We start from the raw sequence: 22,068 nt of genomic DNA on the forward strand, positions 1-22,068 counted from the left end.
TACACTAGTTACAGTAATCCGTCACCTACACTAGTTACAGTAATCCCTCACCTACACTAGTTTCAGTAATCCGTCACCTACACTAGTTACAGTAATCCGTCACCTACACTAGTTACAGTAATCCCTCACCTACACTAGTTACAGTAATCCCTCACCTACACTAGTTACAGTAATCCCTCACCTTCACTAGTTACAGTAATCCCTCACCTACACTAGTTACAGTAATCTCCCACACGATACAAGGAAGACATACACCGCCAGTTAATTTAGTTCGTAAATATAAATTAATATCGAAATAAGTTATCAATTAAGCATCCAAATGACTGTCTCGTGACCAACTGATATTGTTTGTAAAGAAAAGGTCGGAAAAAATAAAGGTTATTTGAAAATGAAATATCATTTAAGACGTTTGTCAGTAAATAATATAAAAATAAATAGAGATTTATGGAGCTCCATAAAATAAGGAAATAAACTAAAACGCAATGAAGGTAAATATAATGGGTCAATATTATAAGTAGACACATGTGTATCGTGTGCCACATAAAACGCACACACACACACACACACACACACACACACCCTTCACCCTCCTCATTCCTCTCCAACACACACCCTTCATCACTCCCCACTTTCCCCCCCTCCCGCACACACACAGAGGTAAAGTGTATTCAACAGGAAAACATTATATCACTTTTTCATAACAAGATATCGAAAAACCTCAGCAGATGCCACAAAGACGTACCCACACAGCCTTGACTGGTGGAGGAAATGACCCTAAAACTCATACATCATAAGGGTGATAATCACTGTGGGGTAGAGGAAGAGGAGGCAGGGATGGTAGGGGTTTAATGGTTGGGTCAGCTCGGACTCTGTTACCCATTTAAAGGGATGGATGGGGGAGAGAGTTTAAAGGGATGGGAGAAGTGGTATGATCACTTTTGTTGTAAAGAGATGGTCGAGTGTGTGTGTGTGTGTGTGTGTGTGTCTTTTACTTCCTGTTGGTGGTGGTGGTGGGGGAAGGGGAGAGGAGGGACATGAGTGGTGAAGGAAGGTAGTGCTGTTTCAAAAGTGTACACACACACACACACACACACACACACACACACACACACACACAACTACTACTACCACTTTGCTGTCACTCGGAATCGAGTATGACGATCATCCAGCTATGATACAACAATATGAGTTATTAAGGACGTCACCTTCATTAGTGAGCTCTGGTGTGACTGGAGAGGCCGATACAGGACCGGCAGGGTCGTCCACAGATGTGGAACGTGTGGAGGGCTACATCTAGTGCGGGAGGGGCGGCGGCAGCGTGCTTCCGGTACTGGCGCTTGTCTGCCTCGATATGCAGTCGGGTAAAATTCGAAAGTATTGACACCTTCTTGTGTGGTGATCTTCCAAGCGTTACGGTGTGGAGTAATCGTCTCCCAGGTGAGGGTCGATTTGGCACTTTTTCAGGTTTGTCTAAAGACTATCCCTTTACCTTTTCCGTTGCCCGCCGACGTTACGTTTACCATTCGTTAGGTGACTGAAAAGTAGCTACTTGGTAGTTTACTGTCGTCCATGCGGATAATATGGCCAGGTCATTGTAGTTGTTCATGGATAATGGTAGGCTCGATGCTCCTACAGTTAGTGTCAGCGAGAATACTGGCATGTATTCTCTTGTCCTCCCAAAGAATTCGGAATATGGAACGTAGGCTACATTGGTGAAAGTTTTCAAGTGCCTTGAGGTGCCTCCTTTTTTGACCCATGTCTCGCTGTCATATAGCAGGGTTGGGAGGACCGCTGCCCGATATACGTGCAACTTTGTAGATAATTTCAGCTCCCTACAGCTGAAGACACGGGTACGGAATCTGCCAAATACTTAAGATGCACATCTGATCCGATGTTGAATGTCTTCATCGATGTCCGTGGTGGTGGACAGATGGGAGCCGAGATACTGAAAATGGGTAACATTGGAGAGGGTAGTACCGTTAAGCTGGATGGATGGTGGTGTGGCTGAACCAGGGGCAGGCTGAAAGAGAATCTGAGTCTTACGCACATTCACCTTAAGGCCGAAGTGTGCATACGCATCTGCGTAGGTGTTTAGGATCTTCTGTAGGTAGAGTTCAGTGTGAGCGACAAGGATGAGATCGTCTGCAAACTGAAGCTCAGTAATGGACGCTGCCGACACCTATGTTCCTGCCAGGAGTCGTCTTATGTTGAAAAGACCATTCATCCGGTACTCGATGTCCAACCCGCCGGCTAAATTGGCTCTGGCACGAGTAAGGAAGGCACCCAAGAAAATGGAAAAGAGAGTTGGTGCCAGTACACATCCTTCCTTAACCCCCGTTTGGATGGGGAAGGATTGTGACTGGGTGCTATTGTACAGGACACTGCCGTTCATGCCATCGTGTATTTGCCTCACAATGGCAATGAATTTGAATGGGCAGCCAAAACGGCTGAGGGTCCGCCAGAGGACTTCCCTGGTGACCAAGTCGAAGACCATGGTAAGGTCGATGAAGTCCATGTACAGTTCACGACGCTATTTTCTGCACTTTTCCTGTATCTAGCGAGCAGCAAATATCATGTCAGAGGTGCCACGCGATGGTCTAAAACCACACTGAGATTATGGGAAGAAGTTTTCAGCCTCAGGAAGAATTCTGTTTAGGAGGACTCGGGCGACAATCTTGCCAGCTACAGACAGCAGCGAGATCCCTTGGTAGTTGCCACAGTCCGACCGGTCTCCCTTGTTCTTATAAATATTGTCGGAGGAGGCGTCTGTAAGAGCTTGGGGGATTTTCTCCTTTTCCCATCTATTCTCCAGGAGAGAATGGAGACGGCTCATAAGCAGAGATCCTCCTGCTTTATACACCTCGGCTGGGATTCCATCAGGCCTGAGGCTTTGTTATATTTCATCTGTTCGATGGCAGTAGCTACCTCATCCAGAGATGGAGGATAGCTGAGGTGGGTCAGCTCTGGGTGCTGAGGGACCTGCTGGGTAGTCACTACATCCACATCGGTATTTTGGTTGTTGAGAAGCGAATGGTAGTGCTTTTTCCAGAGCTGAAGGATGCCTTCTTCGTCTTTAATTAGGGAATGGCCATCAGATGAGCGGAGAGAGGCTGCGCCATGAGTGATTGCCCCCCCAACCCCCGCCCCACCACACACACACCCTCCTTCATTATAACCCCCGTGGCTCTCAAGGCTACTGGTGGCAGATTTCATCATCAATAATAAAATTTTTGCTATCCTGTTCTATCTGTCTAACCTATTCTTCCACCCAGGACCGAAGACGAGGGGGGGGAGAGGGTGAAGGGTGCTGGGGGTGAGGGATCAACAGGATGAAAGCAGTAATATGGACATTTTCTTATCACTTGCAAAACTCTGTCTTCTGATAGTTTTTCACTATTCACAAGAAAGGTTTATAATATCCCACTTAGAAGATTTCCAAACAGAGTATTTACATCTGTACGTAATTCAAGATTATAAACTAACCTAGACTAGAATTCAGAATATAAACACAGTACTGTATGTGGCAGGGAGTCACACTACTGTACACACTTATGACTCAACTTATGGGAAAATTGGGTATGTTAGGTGAAGCCTCCCTCTCTCTTTTCCTCCATTTCTTCCCTCCTCTTCTTCCTCATCACTTCTCTCCTTTATCCCCCCCTCTCTTCCTCCATCCCTTCCTCCATTTCTTCACCACCCATTTCTCCCCTTTTCTTTTTCATCTACCTTCCACACTCTCATCCTTCCCTCTCCCTCGCCCCTCCCCTCCTTCCCCATACCGTCCTCCCCTTTTCTTCTTTATCTCCCATCCCCATTCTCATCCCTCCCTTTCCGTTCACCACCATCATTCCTCCAACTCCCTCCCTCCCTCCAGTAGCTTGCGGGTGACCCACTTATTACAAGGGAGGAGTCGAGCTGTGTGTGTTGACATTACTGCACCCGGGGCGGTAATATATGCCCTTGCTCTTCCCTCTTGCCCCTTGCCCTCCCGCCTGGTCCCTTGCCCTCTCTATATATATCTTGCTCTCAAATCTTGCCCCTTGCCCTCTCCACCTGCTCCTTATCCCACTCTTCTACCCTTTGTCCTTTCCTCTGGTTTCTTGCCCGTATCTCCTACCCTCTGCCTTCAGTCCCTTCCCCCTGCTCCTTTACCTCTTGCCCCTTAACCCTTACCTCCTCCTGCCTCTTGCCAACTCATTCCCCTTGTTCCCCTCACACACTAACACACACCCACACACACACACACACACACACACACACACACACACAGAAGAAGCAATGACCGGGAAGGCTAGTGGTGGTGGTGGCAGCAATAGTGATGATGTGGTGATGGTGGTGTCAAGTAGTAGAGGTGGTGGCAGGGTGGTGGTTGGCAGTAGTGGTAGTGGTGGCAGTAGTGTTAGTTGTGGTGGCAATGGTGGTGGTGGTGGTGGTGGTGGCAGTAATGTTGTGGTGGTGGCAGTAGTGGTGGTGGTGGTGGCAGTAGTGGTGGTGGTTTGGTGGATGGTTGTGATGGTGGCAGAGTGGCAGTGGTGGTGTGGTGTGGTGGTGGCAGTGTGGTGGTGGTGGTAGTGGTGGTGGTAGTGGGTCAGTAGTGGTGAGGTGGCAGTAGTGGTGGTGGTGGCAGTGGTGAAGTGGTGGTGGTGGTGGTGGTGGTGGTGGTGGTGGTGGTGGTGGTGGTAGTGTAATGGTGGAGGTGGTGGTAGCAGTGGTGGTGGTGGCAGTAGTGGTGGTGGTTGTAGTGGTGGTGGCAGTAGTGGTGGTGGTGGTGGTGGTGGTGGGTGGTAGTGTAGTGGTGGTGGTGGTGGTGGTAGTGGTGTAGTGGTGGTGGTGGCAGTAGTGGTGGTGGTGGTGGTAGGTGGTGGTGGCAGTGGTGGTGGTGGCAGTGGTGGTGGCAGTAGTGGTGGGTGGTGGTGGTGGTGGTGTGTGGTGGAGGTGGTGGTAGCAGTGGTGGTGGTGGCAGTAGTGTTGGTGGTGGTGGTGACAATAGTGATGGTTGTAGTGGTGGTGGTGTGGGTGTAGTGTAGTGGTGGTGTAGTGGTGGTGGTGGCAGTAGTGGTGGTGGTAGCAGTGTGGTGGTGGTGGGCAGTAGTGGTGGTGGGTAGTGGTGGTGGTGGTGGTGGCAGGTGGTGGTGGTGGTGGTGGTGTAGTAATGGTGGTGGTGGTAGCAGTGGTGGTGGTGGCAGTAGTGTTGGTGGTGGTGGTGACAATAGTGATGGTTGTAGTGGTGGTGGTGACAAAGTGATGGTTGGGTGGTGGTGGTGACAATAGTGATGGTTGTAGTGGTGGTGGTGATGGCATAGTGGTGGTGGTGGCTGTGGTGGTGGTGGTGAGGCTAGTGGTGGTGGTGGCTGTAGGTGGTGGTGGTGGTGGTGATGGTGGCAGTAGTGGTGGTGGTGGTGGTGGTGGTGGGCAGTGGTGGTGGTGGCTGTAGGTGGTGGTGGTGGTGGTGATGGTGGCAGTGTGGTGGTGGTGGTGGTAGTAGGTGGTGGTGGCTGTACAGTAGTGGTGGTGGTGGCAGTGGTGGAGGTGGCGGCAGGGGCAGCCTATAAGCCGATTACAAAAGCTATCGGATCCCTCTGTGATACACACACACACACACACACACACACATTATACAGTACACTAGTCCCCGCCTCTTGTGTACATATATACACCCATACAAGGGCGATCGCGCTCTTTGTATGGCGACCAGCGTATCAAATTGATATATATATATATATATATATATATATATATATATATATATATATATATATATATATATATATATATATATATATATATATATATATATATATATATATATATATATATACAGTCATGTGTACAAATACAAACGCAGTCATACTCACGGCTAACGCATAACTCACATTTCAAACGCACATTTGACGTACCGTACAACTCTCACTTAGCGCACACTTAAAGAACAATTGTCAACTTCTGATACGATTAACGAAAAAATTATATTTTTTGACACACAATTGACACTTTCAACGCACGCTTGACGTACAACTGCCACTTTTGACGTACGATTGACACGTAGGTTCACTTGGTCTTTCCACAGGTGAATTAAACATCTCGTGACAGTCCTCTGATTACCTACTTAATTGAGTACCTCAGTGTGTTCAAAAGATAGATAGTTATATAGACAGATAGATAGATGGATGGATAGACAGATATAGACACACAGGTAGACCAAGGATGACAGACAAACACACAGACTCTCTTAAGTCATTAGGTGAACATTATCTTAGTATAGTGTTCATTACATATTTTGTTTAATATGATGTATTCTTCTTCTTCTTCTCCTTCTTCTTCGTTTACTACTTTTTCCTCCTCTTCCTCATCCATCATCATCATCATCATCATCATCATCATCATTTTCTTCCTACTCATTCTTCTTCTTCTTCCTCTTTCCTCCTCCTCCTCCTTGCCATCACTCTGCTTCTCTTATGTACTTGAGCTTCATCCTCTCCGTTCTTCTCCTCCTTTCTGCTGATATCTTTTTCCTCCTCATCTTCCTTCTCCTGCTCTTAAATCCCTCCTCTTCTTCCCCTTCTCTTCCATCCATCCTTCTCCTTCACTTCTCATTTTCCTCTATCCCCTCTCCATCCATCCCTCCTCTATCTCCCTTCCCATCCATCCTTCTCCTCTTCCACCCCTCCTCCTCCTTCCCTTCTTCTCCTTCTCCTCCTCCCACCATCATCGGGATCTGTGCCTCTGATACGGCTTTAGTCAAATCGATTTTCCTTTCAATTACACTTTCAGATGAGGGAGAGGTGGAGGCCCTGAGAGAGAGAGAGAGAGAGAGAGAGAGAGAGAGAGAGAGAGAGAGAGAGAGAGAGAGAGAGAGAGACGACAAAGAAAAAGATAAAATTGAGATGTTAGGTGAAGAAGAAGAATGTAAAAGAGGATGAGAAGGTAAATAAGAAGAAGGAGGTAGAAGAAGAGAAGGAGAGGGAAAAAGAAGAAGAGGAAGAAGAAAGAAAGAAAGAAAGAAAGAAAGAAAGAAAGAAAGAAAGAAAGAAAGAAAGAAAGAAAGAAAGAACACAATTATTTTAGCGCACCACACATGGGGCTGGTCACTCACCCTGGAGCACTACTCCCTCTACGCAGGCGCAGAACAATGTCAACAACCTGAGCTTTCGAGAATACATCTTTTTAAAATATTAACAATATTTTAAATCAATGTTGGACAAACCCAGTCATTCGAATAAATTTAATAATACATATCAATAAATAAATGAAATAACGGCAAAAAACACAACTTTTATAACATCAATCAATATAAAATCACATTAGAAAAAAAAAAAAAAATCGAATACACATCTTATAAAATATCAACAGATGAACAAAATCACTTTACATTCAATTATATTTAAGAGTTTTCGTGATTTTGTGAAAGGAAGGAGCCAATAGTTTGAGAAAAATAGCCCGAGCGGTTAAAACTTTGGTTAAACTACTTTCATTAAGCCAAAGTTTTGTAGATGTGTGTACACCTGAGACTCTCTCACCGGGTGTGGTATCTAGACTACGACTGTACACACACACACATTATGTATACTAAACATGCATACATACGTACAATATAACAATATATATATATATATATATATATATATATATATATATATATATATATATATATATATATATATATATATATATATATCATAATACACAGGAAACAAGTTGCCATTGCAGATGTTTTGAATAAAAGATTTAGTGTCTCAATTTTCCTTTTTTCCTGTGTGATTTTTATCAAGATTATCTTATCCACGTTTCCATTAGGATCACATGATATATATATATATATATATATATATATATATATATATATATATATATATATATATATATGTGTGTGTGTGTGTTTGTGGTAGTAGTAGTAGTAGTATTTTTGGTTCCCAAATGGGTGTGGGTGGGTGCATGTGAGTGTCAGTGACTCCTAGGTGGGTGCAGGTGGGTTCAGGTGGGCAGGTACTCACCGTGAACCTGCGGCACCAGACGGAGAACCATTTCATCTCGGTGACCTTAATCCCGGGCGGCAGGTGCAGGAGGATGTTCTTACCGTCGATTCTGGGCAGCTGTACTGGCTTCCTGCAGAAGACAACAACACCGCCTTTAGTGACACAGAGTTTGAGGAATCCGGGTCCTACAGGATGGTGAGGAGACAAGTTTTAGGTACAACAAGATCCTACAATAAGACAAGGATTGGTGGATTGGCGTTAGGGTCCTACAGGGTAATAAGGTAACTGGTTATCAGGACATTAGGACCTTATAGAAGGACAGGGACACGAGTTGTAGGCTTTAGGGTCCTACAGCATGATAAGGATCCTAGTTATTATGAGCGCAAGCTTCAATAGGACATGTACAGGTTTCATATAGGATAATAAAACATGAGTTAAATGCTTCAGGGTCCTACAGATTGATAAGGATACTAGTTACTAGGACATTCGGACCCAACAAAAGGATACTCCAGTTTCCTACAGAATGCTCAAAGGATAGTTTGTATGAAGGGCACCACAAATATTGTCTCCGTAACCACCGGCAAAATCTGTACCTCCCTGATAACTGTTGGTGCAGTCGGTGCTGAGGCTGTACTAATGTTTATCGTTATTATTATTATTATTGTTATTATTAGCTCCGGTGTCCTCTCAATCCACTGTTTGATAACAAAATCGTTTTAAAGAGGTGTCATGTTATGGGAGTGTCATGTTATGGGAGTGTCATGTTATGGGGGTGTCATGTTATGGGGGTGTCACGTCATGAGTATTATATCATAGGGGAGTCATGTTATGGGGGTGTCATAACCTCGACGGGTCATGGCCACCTCTCTCTCTCTCTCTCTCTCTCTCTATCTATCTATCTATCTATCTATCTATCTATCTATCTATTTATCTATCCATCTACACACAGTAAGTAGCTCTTCGGCAGGTATTAAACATCAGCTCTTGTCTCATCATCAACCCAGGTCAAATACATCATTACCTCCTGCCTCGGAATACGCGTGTTTGTGTTGGGGTAAGGGACGTGGGGGGTGTGAAGGACGTGTGGGGTGGAGGACGGGGGGTGAAGGACGTGGGGGGTGAAGGACGGAGGGGAGGGAGGTGGGAGGGTCAAGGCCTAAACTGAAGGCATGAGGACGTGAGAAAGGAGGGAAGGGAGGGAAGGGATGGAGGGAGGAAAGAAAAAGCACACGCCTTAATCATAAGAGCGTGTGGGAGGAGGCAGGGAAGGAGGCGTGTGGGAGGAGGCGTGTGGGGAAGGAGGCGTGTGGGAAGGAGGCGTGTGTGAGGAGACGTGTGGGAGGGACGTGGGGAAGGAGGCGTGGGAAGGAGGAGGAGGAGGAGACGTGTGGGAGGAGGCGTGTGGGAAGGAGGGTGGGAGGAGGGTGGGAAGGAGGCGTGTGGGAGGAGACGTGTGGGAGGAGGCGGGGAAGGAGGCGTGTGTGGGAGGAAGGAGGCGTGTGGGAAGGAGGCGGGGGGGATGGGAAGCGTGGGGAAGGAGGCGGGGGGAGGAGACGTGTGGGAAGGAGGAGGCGGGAGGAGGGGAGGAGATATGGGAGGAGGCATGGGAAGGAGGCGTGTGGGGGAGACGTGTGGGAGGAGGCGTGGGAAGGAGGCGTGTGGGAGGAGACGTGGGAAGGAGGATGTGGGAAGGAGGCGTGTGGGAGGAGACGTGGGAGGAGGCGTGTGGGAAGGAGGCGTGTGGGGGAAGGAGGCGTGTGGGGAGGAGGCGTGTGGGAGGAGACGTGTGGGAGGCGTGGGAGGCGTGTGGGAAGGGGAGACGGGGGAAGGAGATGTATGGGAAGGAGGCGTGTGGGGAGGAGACGTGTGGGAGGAGGCGTGTGGGAGGAGACGTGTGGGAGGCGTGTGGGAGGCGTGTGGGAGGAGACGTGTGGGAAGGAGGTGTGGGAAGGAGGCGTGGAGGAGATGGGAGGAGGCGTGTGGGAAGGAGGGGGGGGAGGGACGTGGGGAGGGGGGAGGCGTGTGGGAGGAGACGTGTGGGAAGGAGGCGGTGGAGGAGGCGTGTGGGAGGAGACGTGTGGGAGGGAGGTGTGGGAGGAGACGTGTGGGAGGCGTGGGAGGAGGCGTGGGAGGAGACGAATGTGGGCGTGTGAGGCGTGTGGGAAGGAGGCGTGTGGGAAGGAGGCGTGTGGGAGGAGACGTGTGGGAGGAGGGCGTGTGGGAAGGAGGCGTGTGGGGGAGACGGTGGGAAGGAGGCGTGTGGGAGGAGACGTGTGGGAGGAGGCGGGAGGAGACGTGTGGGAGGAGGCGGTGGGAAGGAGACGGGGGAAGGAGGCGTGTGTGGGAAGGAGGCGGAGTGGGAGGAGGCGTGTGGGGAAGGAGGCGAGGGAGAAGACGTGTGGGAGGAGGCGTGTGGGAAGAGGCGTGTATAAATGAGGCGTGTGGGAGGCGTATGGGAGGATGAGTGTGGGAGTAGGTGTGTGGAAGGAGGCGTGTGGGAAGGTGTGGGAAGGACGCATGTGGGAGGCGTGTGGGAAGGAGGCGTGTATAAATGAGGCGTGTGGGAGGAGGCGTATGGGAGGATGAGTGTGTGAGGGAAGAGGAGGGAGGAAGTGGGGAAGGACCCATGTGGGAGGCGTGTGGGAGGAGGCGTGTGGGAAGGAGGTGTGGTGGGAAGGAAGCGTGAGGGAGGAGGCGTGGGAAGGAGGCGGTGGGAAGGAGGCGTGTGGGAAGAAGGCGTGTGGGGAGGGAAGAGTGAGGGAGGAGCCGTGTGGAAAGACCCATGTGGGAGGCGTGGGGGAGGCGTGGGAAGGAGGCGTGGGGAAGAAGGCGTGTGTGAGGGAAGAGTGAGGGAGGAGCCGTGTGGGAAGGAGGCGTGTTGGAGGAGGCGTGTGGGAGGCGTGTGGGAGGAGACGTGGGGAGGCGTGTGGGAGGAGGCATGTGGGAAGGAGGCGTGGGAAGTAGGCGTGTGAGGGAAGAGTGAGGAGGAGGCGTGTGGGAAGGAGGCGTGTGGGAAGAGACGTGTGGAGGAGGCGTGTGGGAGTAGTGTGTGTGGGAAGGGCGTGTGGGAGGAGGCGTGGGAAGGAGGCGTGTGGGAGGAGGCGTGGGTAAACATGGCCAGGATATTGGCTCCGGCCGGTTGAGTTGAAGGGAGGGTCTGTGTGTGTGTTTGTCCACAAGTTGGGGTGCAAGTTTACTATCTGTCTGTCTGTCTGTCTGTATGTCTGTCTGTGTCTGTGTGTCTGTATGTCTGTCTGTCTGTATGTATGTCTGTCTGTGTCTGTGTGTCTGTATATCTGTCTGTCTGTGTCTGTGTGTCTGTATGTCTGTGTGTGTGTCTGTCTGCGTGTATGTTTTTGTATGTGTGTCTGTCTGCTTGTCTGCGTGTCTGTCTATTTGTCGGTCTGTCTATCTTTATAAGTTTGTGTCTGTCTGTCTGGTCATACGTGTAAATAATATATACCCGTATATTAAATTTTTCCCAACTTTTTTGTAATTAGAGTGTATGTTTGAGGGAGTCCACACACACACACACACACACACACACACACACACACACACACACACACACACACACACACACACACACACACACACACACACACACACACACACACACACTAATTTGCTGTCACTCGGAATCGAGTATGACAATCATCCAGCTATGAGACAATGCTATGAGGTATTAGGGATGTCACCTAAGTTGGTGAGTTTTGAGGTGACTAAAGAGACCGATACGGGACCCGCAGCGTCGTTCACATTCGTTGCACACGTGGAGGGCTCCATCTACTGCTGGAGGGGTGGTGGCAGCGTCTTTCCGGCGTTGGCGCTTGACTGCCTCGGCTTGCAATCGGGCTAACTCGAAAGTATTGACAACTTCTCGTGTGGTGCTCCTCCAAGCGTTACGATGTGAAGTAATCGACTCCCAGGTGAGGGGGTCGATTTGGCACTTTTTCAGGTTTGTCTTAAGACTATCTTTATACCTTTTCAATTGCCCGCCGAGTGGAGACGGCTGGTAAGCAGAGGTCCTCCTGCTTTATACACCTTGGCTGGGATTCCATCAGGCCCTGAGGCTTTGTTATTTTCCATCTGTTTGATGGCAGTAGCTACCTCATCCAGGGATGAAGGATAGCTGAGATGGGTCAGCTCTGGATCCTGAGGGACCTGCTGGGTAGTCAGGACATCCACATCGGTGTTTCGGTTGAGCAATGAATGGTAGTGCTCTTTCTAGTGCTGAAGGAGGCCTTCATCATCTTTAATTATGCGGTTACCGTCAGATGAGCGGAGGGGGGCTGTGCCACGAGTGACTGGTCCCTAAAATGCTTTACTGGAAATTAAAAATTCGTGCATCTTGTGCTGATCTGCATGTTTTTGTGCTTCACCTGATTCATTTTTCAGCCAATCGTTCCTTAAATTGCGAAGTTCCCGCTGGGCTGCCGCTTTCTTCATGCAGACGGTATCAGCTTTGGTTCGAGACTGAGGGTTGTTCTGCCAGTCAGTAAGAGCAGCACGTTGATCATCGATGAGTACTTTGATTGCCTGGTCATTTTCATCAAACCAGTCCTGGTGTATTCTTTTGATCTGGCCGAGGGTTTCTCTGCAGGTTTTTGTCATAACATTATTAAGAGTATCCCATTCGGCACTGAGATTCACGTTGCTTAATGTTGGGTTGTTTATAACCCATGTTCGAGCTTTTCTTTCAAAGCATGTGCTACCGGTGGATCCTCCAGACGCTTAGTATTAAAACCACTTCTGGAGGCTTGCTGCCTTCGCCATTTTGGGGCGGCGTGAAGTGAGAGCTTGGATCTAACAAGCAGATGATTAGTGTCACAGTGGTCTAAGCCATGCATGGCATGGGTGATGAGGACATATCGGCGATCTCTTTCTCTGACAATGATGTAGTCAATGAGTTGCCAGTGTTTGGATCGTGGGTGTTGCCACGAACTCTTGAACTTGTCGGCCTGCCTAAACAAGGTATTAGTGATAGTGAGGTTGTATGCAGCACATTTGCTGAAGAGGAGTAGGCCGATGGGATTACACTTGCCTAGTCCATTTCTCCCTATAGTTCCTTGCCAAATGTTAGCATCTCTGCCAACTCTGGAATTGAAGTTGCCAAGGAGCAGAACCTTGCCTTCTCTGGGGATAGAGGTTAGCACTCTGTCGAGGTCGGCGTAAAAGGTCTCCTTGGTGTCATCCTCTGCGCATCCAGTGTTGGGGTGTATGCACTGATGAAGAAGGCATGACGTGAGTGATTCAGTGGGACTCGAATCATCATGAGGTGCTCGTTAATCCCAATAGGCATTTCAGTTAGCCTGTGTAGGATGCATTGGTGGATGGCAAAGCCAACTCCATAAATGCAGCTTCTCTCAGCAGCAGACATACCCTTCCAGAAGAAGGTGTAGCCAAACCCCCGTTCTGTGAGTTGGCCCTCATCTGGGAGCTGGGACTCACTGGTGGCTGTTATGTCGATGTTATACCTAGCCAGCTCTTCTGCCACAAGGGCAGTTCTTCTTTCAGGACGTGCATTTGTGCCAGTATCCAGAAGGGTCCTGACATTCCATGCAGCGACCATAAGAGGTTTTTTTGTTTGGATCTGTGATTTTGGTTGTGTTTTCGACCACATAAGGATGACCTTACTGGGTGCGGTTGCCCAGTCAGGTTGGGATTTTAGGCAGGCTATGTTTAGGGCACCTTTTCTAGCCCCCTCCCCATGTGGGGTGAGCAGAGTGGCTCCCCAAAAGGGCTGCTCAGTCGCACAGACAGGACCGAATTGCACTGCTGCCTAGAACCCAGTGCTTAAACGATCATCTTATCTGTGCCGCCCATGTGCAGAGTTGTAATTAGAGACTTCCGGCAGTCATCTCTGCCTGTCCCCATCGCCACTCATCTGTCGCCATAGGACTTTTGGGGGTATAGGGGTTTTGATGATGAGAGGTATGAGGAACTGGATGATGGCTGCACGTGAGTTGATTAATGTGGTGAGGCAGGAGTGCAGGCTGCAACCACACATCTTGGTTCTCCCTTTTCCTGTTCCAGTGGTGCAAGTGTTGTAACGACTGGGAAGAGGGAGAGTTGCAATGGATTGCCGATAGCCCAGTTTGTTGGGTTTCGCCTTAGTAGCCTGTCCATCAGGCATTGCCTTCTTCTGCCGGTGTAGTCGTTGGGTTTCCATAGTGGTCACCTCTTCCTCCTACACCGCCGTTGGGGTCTTGTTGGAGCTCTGTAAGCATGTCTGCCTGATGCGGGGTGCACCGCAGATTTTTCATTTGGGGTTTACTCCCGTAGCCTTATACCTCCCAAGGTTAATCCGCAAGGCAGTGGCGCGGTGGTTTAATAGGCACCAGGACGTGTCCACATGCCAGTGGGCCTATGCGCCGTCCTTCTGGGGCCCACTGCTTCTTCGAGATCCCCTGCTGATCTCGCCTGGGCCCACGAGGCACCCAGTTACTGTATGTTGCCACGAGGAGGCACAGCAGGAGTCTTGATGGTGAGGAGGCTGTGTAATGGCAGGGGAAGACTTATGCAAGTTGCTTCCCTGTTTGCCACGAGGGATAGCCAGTGGTGGCAGCTGAAAGCGAGAGGGAGCAAGCAGTGCTTGCACCTTAACACTATCATAGTGCTGCTACTCTAGACGCATTTCACCACCCTGTGTGTGGCTGCACCACACACACACACACACCTGTAGCAAACCAACATCAGTCAGTTGTATAGCAAGCTTACTATGGTGACGCAGCTGAGCAATCAAACAACCATTTCACAACTATATGCCAGACGCCCCCCCCCCCGTCTTGATACAACCAGTCTCCCTGCTTATCTACCAGCCCCCTCTCCCACAGACTTAGTGGAAAAACTTGAAGTAGCAAAACGTCTGGAAAAACTCAGGATCAAGCGCTCCACCACCACCATTCATCTACCAATGAAATTCTACAATGAGTTCTCCCCGGAACTAGCTAAATCCCTCTGCTCCATCATCAATGCTTCCCTCAGCCAAGGAAGATGCCCAGCTGACTGGAAGACCTCATATGCGTGTGTGTGTCACCAGTGCCCAAGTAAACCAGCCCACAATCCTTAAATGAGCTGCGACCCATTGCCATCACCCCAATACCCAACTTATTATACGAAAGTTTAGTTTTTGATTCGGCCTATGCTGATATTGCAGGCGCCATAAATCCTCAGTAATTTGGCAACATAAAAATTTCCTGTTACCAATTACTTTCTCCACTACTTATCCAGCCATTTGAAAAAAAAAACGCAAAGCGCCTGTGGCTGTCGCCTTCATTGATTTCACAAAGGCATTCGACCTAGTTGACCACAATTTAATCATCAACAAAGCTATCGACCTCGGGTTTCGGAGAAGTCTTAGACAGATTTCCTAAATGACCTACCGTATGCCAAGCTGTATGCTTCCGAGGTGGCCTTTCAGTCACTCATCAGTGGAGTCCCCCAAAGCTCCGCTTCCTCAAGCTTATTAATGATGTCCTAAGAGAAACTCTCGTTCGTTGGAAATATGTCGACGACTCCACCATTAGATCAGTGTGAACAACTCGGCTCCCGACTACAGCGCCCTCCACAAAACATAGAACAGACTCCAAAGTTGTGCCACCCACAACCATGTCACTGTACTACATCCCTGTCTTCGTCTCCTTTAATGCGATCTTCTCTCTCTCTTTCTCTCGTTACATTTCTAAATCTATTTATTAATATTTATCATCACTCCGTTATTCTGTGGTTCACTACTCGTTGTTCTTCTCTCTCATACATTCATTCCCTCACTTCCTTCGTTATCATTAAACGATTCTTAATTTTCTCTTTATATTTCTCATCACATTCCGTTTGTTCGTATTTTCGTTTTATGTTTCCAACATTCTTCTGATTCGTGTGTGTGTGTGTGTGTGTGTGTGTGTGTGTGTGTGTGTGTGTGTGTGTGTGTGTAAGACGCAATACAAGAGGGAGACTATTGAGGAGCAGACACAGGGCTCCTGGCAGCAATATAAGACCACAGTGCCACACTTTACAGCCTGAGTGAGGACGGTGCCTTCTCCTGTGACCCGTGAGGGACGTGCCACCTTCTCCTGACCCCGTGAGGACGAGTGCCACCTTCTCCTGATGACCCCGTGAGGACAGTGCCACCTTCTCCTGATGACCCCGTGAGGACAGTGCCACCTTCTCCTGATGACCCCGTGAGGAGGAGTGCCACCTTCTCTTGATGACCCCGTGAGGACAGGTACCTTCTCCTGTGTCGTGAGGACGGTGCCACCTTCTCCTGATACGTGAGGACAGGTGCCACCTTCTCCTGATGACCCCGTGAGGACGAGTGCCACCTTCTCCTGATGACCCCGTGAGGACGGGTGCCACCTTCTCCTGATACCCGTGAGGACAGGTGCCACCTTCTCCTGATGACCTCGTGGACAGAGTGCCACCTTCTCCTGATTGACCCCGTGAGGACGGGTGCCACCTTCTCCTGATGACCTCGTGAGGACGAGTGCCACCTTTCGCCTGATGACCCCGTGAGACGGGTGCCACCTTTTCCTGATTACCCGTGAGGACGAGGTGCCACCTTCTCCTGATGACCTCGTGAGGACAGTGCCACCTTCTCCTGATGACCCCGTGAGGACGAGTGCCACCTTTTCCTGATGACCCCGTGGACAGGTGCCACCTTCTCCTGATGACCTCGTGAGGACAGGTGCCACCTTCTCCTGATGACCTCGTGAGGACGAGTGCCTTCTCCTGATGACCCCGTGAGGACAGGTGCCACCTTCCTGATGACCCCGTGAGGACGAGTGCCACCTTCTCCTGATGACCTCGTGAGGACAGTGCCACCTTCTCCTGATGACCCCGTGAGGACGAGTGCCACCTTCTCCTGATGACCCCCGTGAGGACGGTGCCACCTTCTCCTGATGACCCCGTGAGGACAGGTGCCACCTTTTCTGATGACCTCGTGAGGACGAGTGCCACCTTCTCCTGTGACGTGAGGACAGGTGCCACCTTCTGATGACCCCGTGAGGACAGGTGCCACCTTCTCCTGATGACCCCGTGAGGACAGGTGCCACCTTCTCCTGATGACCCCGTGAGGGACAGTGCCACCTTCTCCTGATGACCCCGTGGGGACAGTGCCACCTTCTCCTGTGACGTGAGGACGAGTGCCACCTTCTCCTGATGACCCCGTGAGGACGGGTGCCACCTTCTCCTGTATGCCGTGAGGACAGTGCCACCTTCTCCTGATGACCCTCGTGAGGACAGTGCCCTCTGATGACCCGTGAGGACGAGTGCCACCTTCTCCTATGACCCCGTGAGGACGAGTGCCACCTTCTCCTGTGACCCCGTGAGGACGAGTGCCACCTTTTCCTGATTACCCGTGAGGACGTGCCCTTCTCTTGATGACCCCGTGAGGACAGGTGCCACCTTCTCCTGATGACCCCGTGAGGACAGGTGCCACCTTCTCCTGATGACCCGTGAGGACGGAGTGCCACCTTCTCCTGATGACCCCGTGAGGACGGTGCCACCTTCGCCTGATGACCTCGTGAGGACGAGTGCCACCTTCTCTGATGCCGTGAGGACAGGTGCCACCTTCTCCTGATGACCTCGTGAGGACGAGTGCCACCTTCGCCTGATGACGTGAGGACAGAGTGCCACCTTTCCTGATTACCCCGTGAGGACAGGTGCCACCTTCTCTGATGACCTCGTGAGGACAGGTGCCCTTCTCCTGATGACCCGTGAGACGGGTGCCACCTTCTCTTGATGACCCGTGAGGAGAGTGCCACCTTCTCCTGATGACCCCGTGAGGACAGAGTGCCACCTTCTCCTGATGACCCCGTGAGGACAGGTACCTTCTCCTGATGACCCCGTGAGGACGATACCTTCTCCTGATACCCCGTGAGGACGAGGTCCACCTTCTCTTGTGACGTGAGGACGGGTGCCACCTTCTCCTGATGACCTCGTGAGGACAGGTGCCACCTTCTTGATGACCCCGTGAGGACGAGTGCCACCTTCTCTTGATGACCCCGTGAGGACAGGTGCCATATTCTCCTGATGACCCCGTGAGGATGGAGTGCCACCTTCTCCTGTGACCCCGTGAGGACAGGAGTGCCACCTTCTCTTGATGACCCCGTGAGGACAGGTGCCACCTTCTCCTGATGACCTCGTGAGGACAGTGCCACCTTCTTGATGACCCCGTGGGGACGGTGCCACCTTCTCCTGATGACCCCGTGGGGACAGTGCCACCTTCTCTTGATGACCCGTGAGGGACGGGTCACCTTCTCTTGATGACCCCGTGAGGACAGTGCCACCTTCTCCTGATGACCTCGTGAGGACAGGTGCCTTCTTGATGACCCCGTGAGGGACAGGTGCCATATTCTCCTGATGACCCCGTGAGGACGAGTGCCACCTTCTCTTGATGACCCCGTGAGGACAAGTGCCACCTTCTCTTGATGACCCGTAGGGGCAGGTGCCATATTCTCCTGATGACCCCGTGAGGACAGGTGCCACCTTCTCTTGATGACCCCGTGAGGACGAGTGCCACCTTCTCTTGATGACCCCGTGAGGACAGTGCCACCTTCTCCTGATGACCCCGTGAGGACAGGTGCCACCTTCTTATTGACCCCGTGAGGACGGGTGCCACCTTCTCTTGATGACCGTGAGGACAGGTGCCATATTCTCCTGATGACCCCGTGAGGACGAGTGCCACCTTCTCTTGATGACCCCGTGAGGACAGGTGCCACCTTCTCTTGATGACCCCGTGAGGACAGGTGCCACCTTCTCTTGATGACCCCGTGAGGACAGAGGTGCCACCTTCTCCTGATGACCTCGTGAGGAACAGTCCACCTCTTGATGACCCCGTGAGGACAGGTGCCATATTCTCCTGATGACCCCGTGAGGACGGTGCCACCTTCTCTTGATGACCCCGTGAGGACAGTGCCACCTTCTCCTGATGACGTGAGGACAGTGCCACCTTCTCCTGATGACCTCGTGAGGACAAGGTGCCACCTTCTCTTGATGACCCCGTGGGGACAGGAGTGCCACCTTCTCTTGATGACCCCGTGAGGACAGTGCCACCTTCTGATGACCCCGTGAGGACGAGGTGCCACCTTTTCCAGGCGCCCGTGAGGACAGGAGTGCCACCTTCTCTTGATGACCCGTGAGGACAGTGCCACCTTCTCTTGATGACCCCGTGAGGGCGAGGTCCACTTCTCTTGTGGTGCCCGTGAGGACAGGTGCCACCTTGATGACCCCGTGAGGACGAGGTGCCACCTTCTCTTGATGCCCCGTGAGGAAGTGCACTTAGTGCCACCTTCTCTTGATTGACCCGTGAGGACAGGGGCACCTTCTCTTGATGACCCCGTGAGGACGAGTGCCACCTTCTCCTGATCCCGTGAGGACAGGTGCCACCTTCTCTTGATGACCGTGAGGACGAGTGCCTTTTCCTGATGACCCCGTGAGGACAGGTGCCACTTCTCTTGATGACCCCGTGAGGACAGGGTGCCACCTTGTCGTGAGGACAGTGCACCTTCTCTTGATGACCCCGTGAGGACAGTGCACCTTCTCTTGATGACCCCGTGAGGGAAGTGCCACCTTCTCCTGATGACCGTGACGGTACTCTGCCCGTGAGGACGGTGCCTTCTCTTGGTGACCCCGTGAGGGACAGGTGCCACCTTTTCCTGATGACCCCGTGAGGACAGGTGCCTCTTGACCCGGGGACGAGGTGCACCTTCTCTTATTACTGTGGGGACAGTGCCTTCTCTTGATGACCCCGTGAGGACGAGTGCCACTTCTCAGGGTGGGTTCTCTTGATGACCCCGTGAGAGGTGCCCTTTTCCTGATGACCCCGTGGGGCGAGTGCCACCTTCTCTTGATGACCCCGTGAGGGACAGGTGCCACCTTCTCTTGATGACCCCGTGGACAGGTGCCATCTTCTCCTGATGAGCCCCGTGAGGACGAGTGCCACCTTCTCCTGATACTGTGAGGACGAGTGCACCTTCTCTTGATGACCCGTGAGGACAGTGCCATCTTCTGATGACCTCGTGAGGGACGAGTGCCACCTTCTCCTGATGACCCCGTGAGGACGAGGTGCACCTTCTCTCGATGACCCCGTGAGGACGAGGTGCCACCTTCTCTTGATGACCCCGTGAGGACGAGTGCCACCTTCTCTTGACCCCTGAGACGGTGCCATCTTCTCCTGATGACCTCGTGAGGACGGGTGCCACCTTCTCCTGATGACCTCGTGAGGACAGTGCCACCTTCCTTATGACCCCGTGAGGACAGGTGCCACCTTCTCCTGTGACCCGTGAGGACGAGTGCCACCTTCTCCATGGGACAGGTGCCACCTTCTCTTGATGACCCCGTGAGGACAGTGCCACCTTCTCTGATGACCCCGTGAGGACAGTGCCACCTTCTCCTGTGACCCGTGAGGACAGGTGCCACCTTCTCTGATGACCTCGTGAGGACGAGTGCCATTCTCCTTGTGACCCCGTGAGACAGTGCCACCTTCTCCTGTGACCCCGTGACGAGGTGCCACCAACAGCGACTTTCTCTCCCGCTGGCACCTAACACAGTTATATTATCGTCCAGCGGTGAAATACTCGCAAAGTAAAGGGTCTGTCAGTGAATCATACTTTCTTGCAGTGAAAGTTATAAAGAGACCCTCATACAGTGCCAATACCCAGCTGGCAGCAGCACAAACCTTGGTTGACTACGGCATTGGAGGAGAGGATGACAGGCAGAGGCAGGGGTGGGTGAGAGGAGGGAGGTGGAGAGCGTGGAGAGGAGTGAGAGGAAGAGAGGAATGGTGGTAGGGAATACAGCAAGAGTAAGAGAGAGCAGGCGAGTGAGAGGGGGCCGTGGGGAGGGCAGGGAGGTGGGGGGCGTGAAGGACAGGGGAAGCGAGGGGGCGGAAGGGCAGGGAGCGGAGGGTGCCGTGAGGCAGGGAGGTGAAAGGGGCCGTGAAAGGACAGGGGAAGCGAGAGGGGTCCGTGGAAGGGTAGGGAGGCAGGAGGGACCGTGAGAGGGCAGGGATAGCGAGAGAGGGCCGTGAAAGGGCAGGGAAAGCGAGAGGGCTGTGAGAGGGCAGGGAGAATGAGAGTGCTTTGAGAGTGCCATGAGAGGGTAAGGGGCGTGGGAGAGGGCCGAGGGAAGGAGCGAGTCCCGTAAGAGTACCGTGATCGACATATTGCCATGAGAGTGTTGTGAGAGGGACAGAGTGCGAAGGGATGGAGTGCCATGAGGAGGAGAGAGTATCATGAGAGTGTCAGGAAAGGGAGAGAGTGCCATGAGATGGAAAGTGTCATGTGGGTATCATGAAAGGGAGAGTGATATAGGAGTGCCGTGAGAGGGAGAGAGTGCCGAGAGAAGGATAGAGTACCGAGAAAGGGAGAGAATGTCATGAGAGGGAGAGAGTGCCATGAGAGGGAGAGAGTGCCATGAGGAGGAGAGAGTGCCATGAGATGGAAAAAGTTGCAGGTAATCAGAAAGGGAGAGAGCCATATGAGTGCCGGAGAAGGAGAGAGAGGCTGAGAGAGGTCAGAGGAGAGAGTGCGAGGGAGAAAGGGGAGTGCCTGGGTGATCCATGTAACACACTACCATGTGATCCATCCACCAGATGAGGAAACATTAACAGCAAATCCCCACCTTGATCCCCTCTGTAATATTGATTTCTCTGCTGCTGCTGCTGCTGCTGCTGCTGCTGCAGTTTTGGGAATGCTGTTTCTACATTTCTGGGGCTGATGCGGCTGCTGCTGCTGCTGATCGAGGCTGCTGCTGCTGCTGCTGGTGTATCCGATACTGATGTTCTGGAATGCTGCTACTGCTGTGTCTGTCTGCTGCTGCTGTGTTTGCTGCTGCTGCTGCTGCTGCTGCTGCTGCTATTCTGGGGCTGGCTGCGTCTGCTGCTGCTGTTCTGGGATGGTACTACTGCTGTTCTGGGGGATAATGCTGTTCCTTTTGCATGTGTGTCTGCTGGTGATAGTGCTGCTGTTGCTTTGGGGGAAATGTTGCTGTTGCTGTTCCATTTCTGTGGGTTCTGGCCTTGTTGGTGCTGCTGTTCTGCAGAAAATGGCGGTGCTGTTTCTGCTGTAGATGCTCCGCGACCTTGTTGCTGTTGTTG

The 22,068-nt window shown here is 51.5% G+C and overlaps 1 protein-coding gene across 1 annotated transcript in view; it reads right to left on the bottom strand.

Moving 5' to 3' along the window:
- LOC121870634 (protein Skeletor, isoforms B/C-like) overlaps positions 1-22,068 on the bottom strand; it is a 124,260-nt gene that overhangs the window by 70,137 nt on the left and 32,055 nt on the right. Inside the window, exon 4 of the mRNA XM_042372498.1 lies at positions 7,992-8,103. Within this exon, the coding sequence (XP_042228432.1) occupies positions 7,992-8,103 (112 nt within the window). The remainder of the gene's footprint in view (positions 1-7,991; positions 8,104-22,068) is intronic.

The sequence above is a fragment of the Homarus americanus genome, unplaced genomic scaffold (assembly GCF_018991925.1).
Source record: "Homarus americanus isolate GMGI-L3 unplaced genomic scaffold, GMGI_Hamer_2.0 scaffold32583, whole genome shotgun sequence".
In the NCBI taxonomy this organism is placed as follows: Eukaryota; Metazoa; Arthropoda; class Malacostraca; order Decapoda; family Nephropidae; genus Homarus; species Homarus americanus.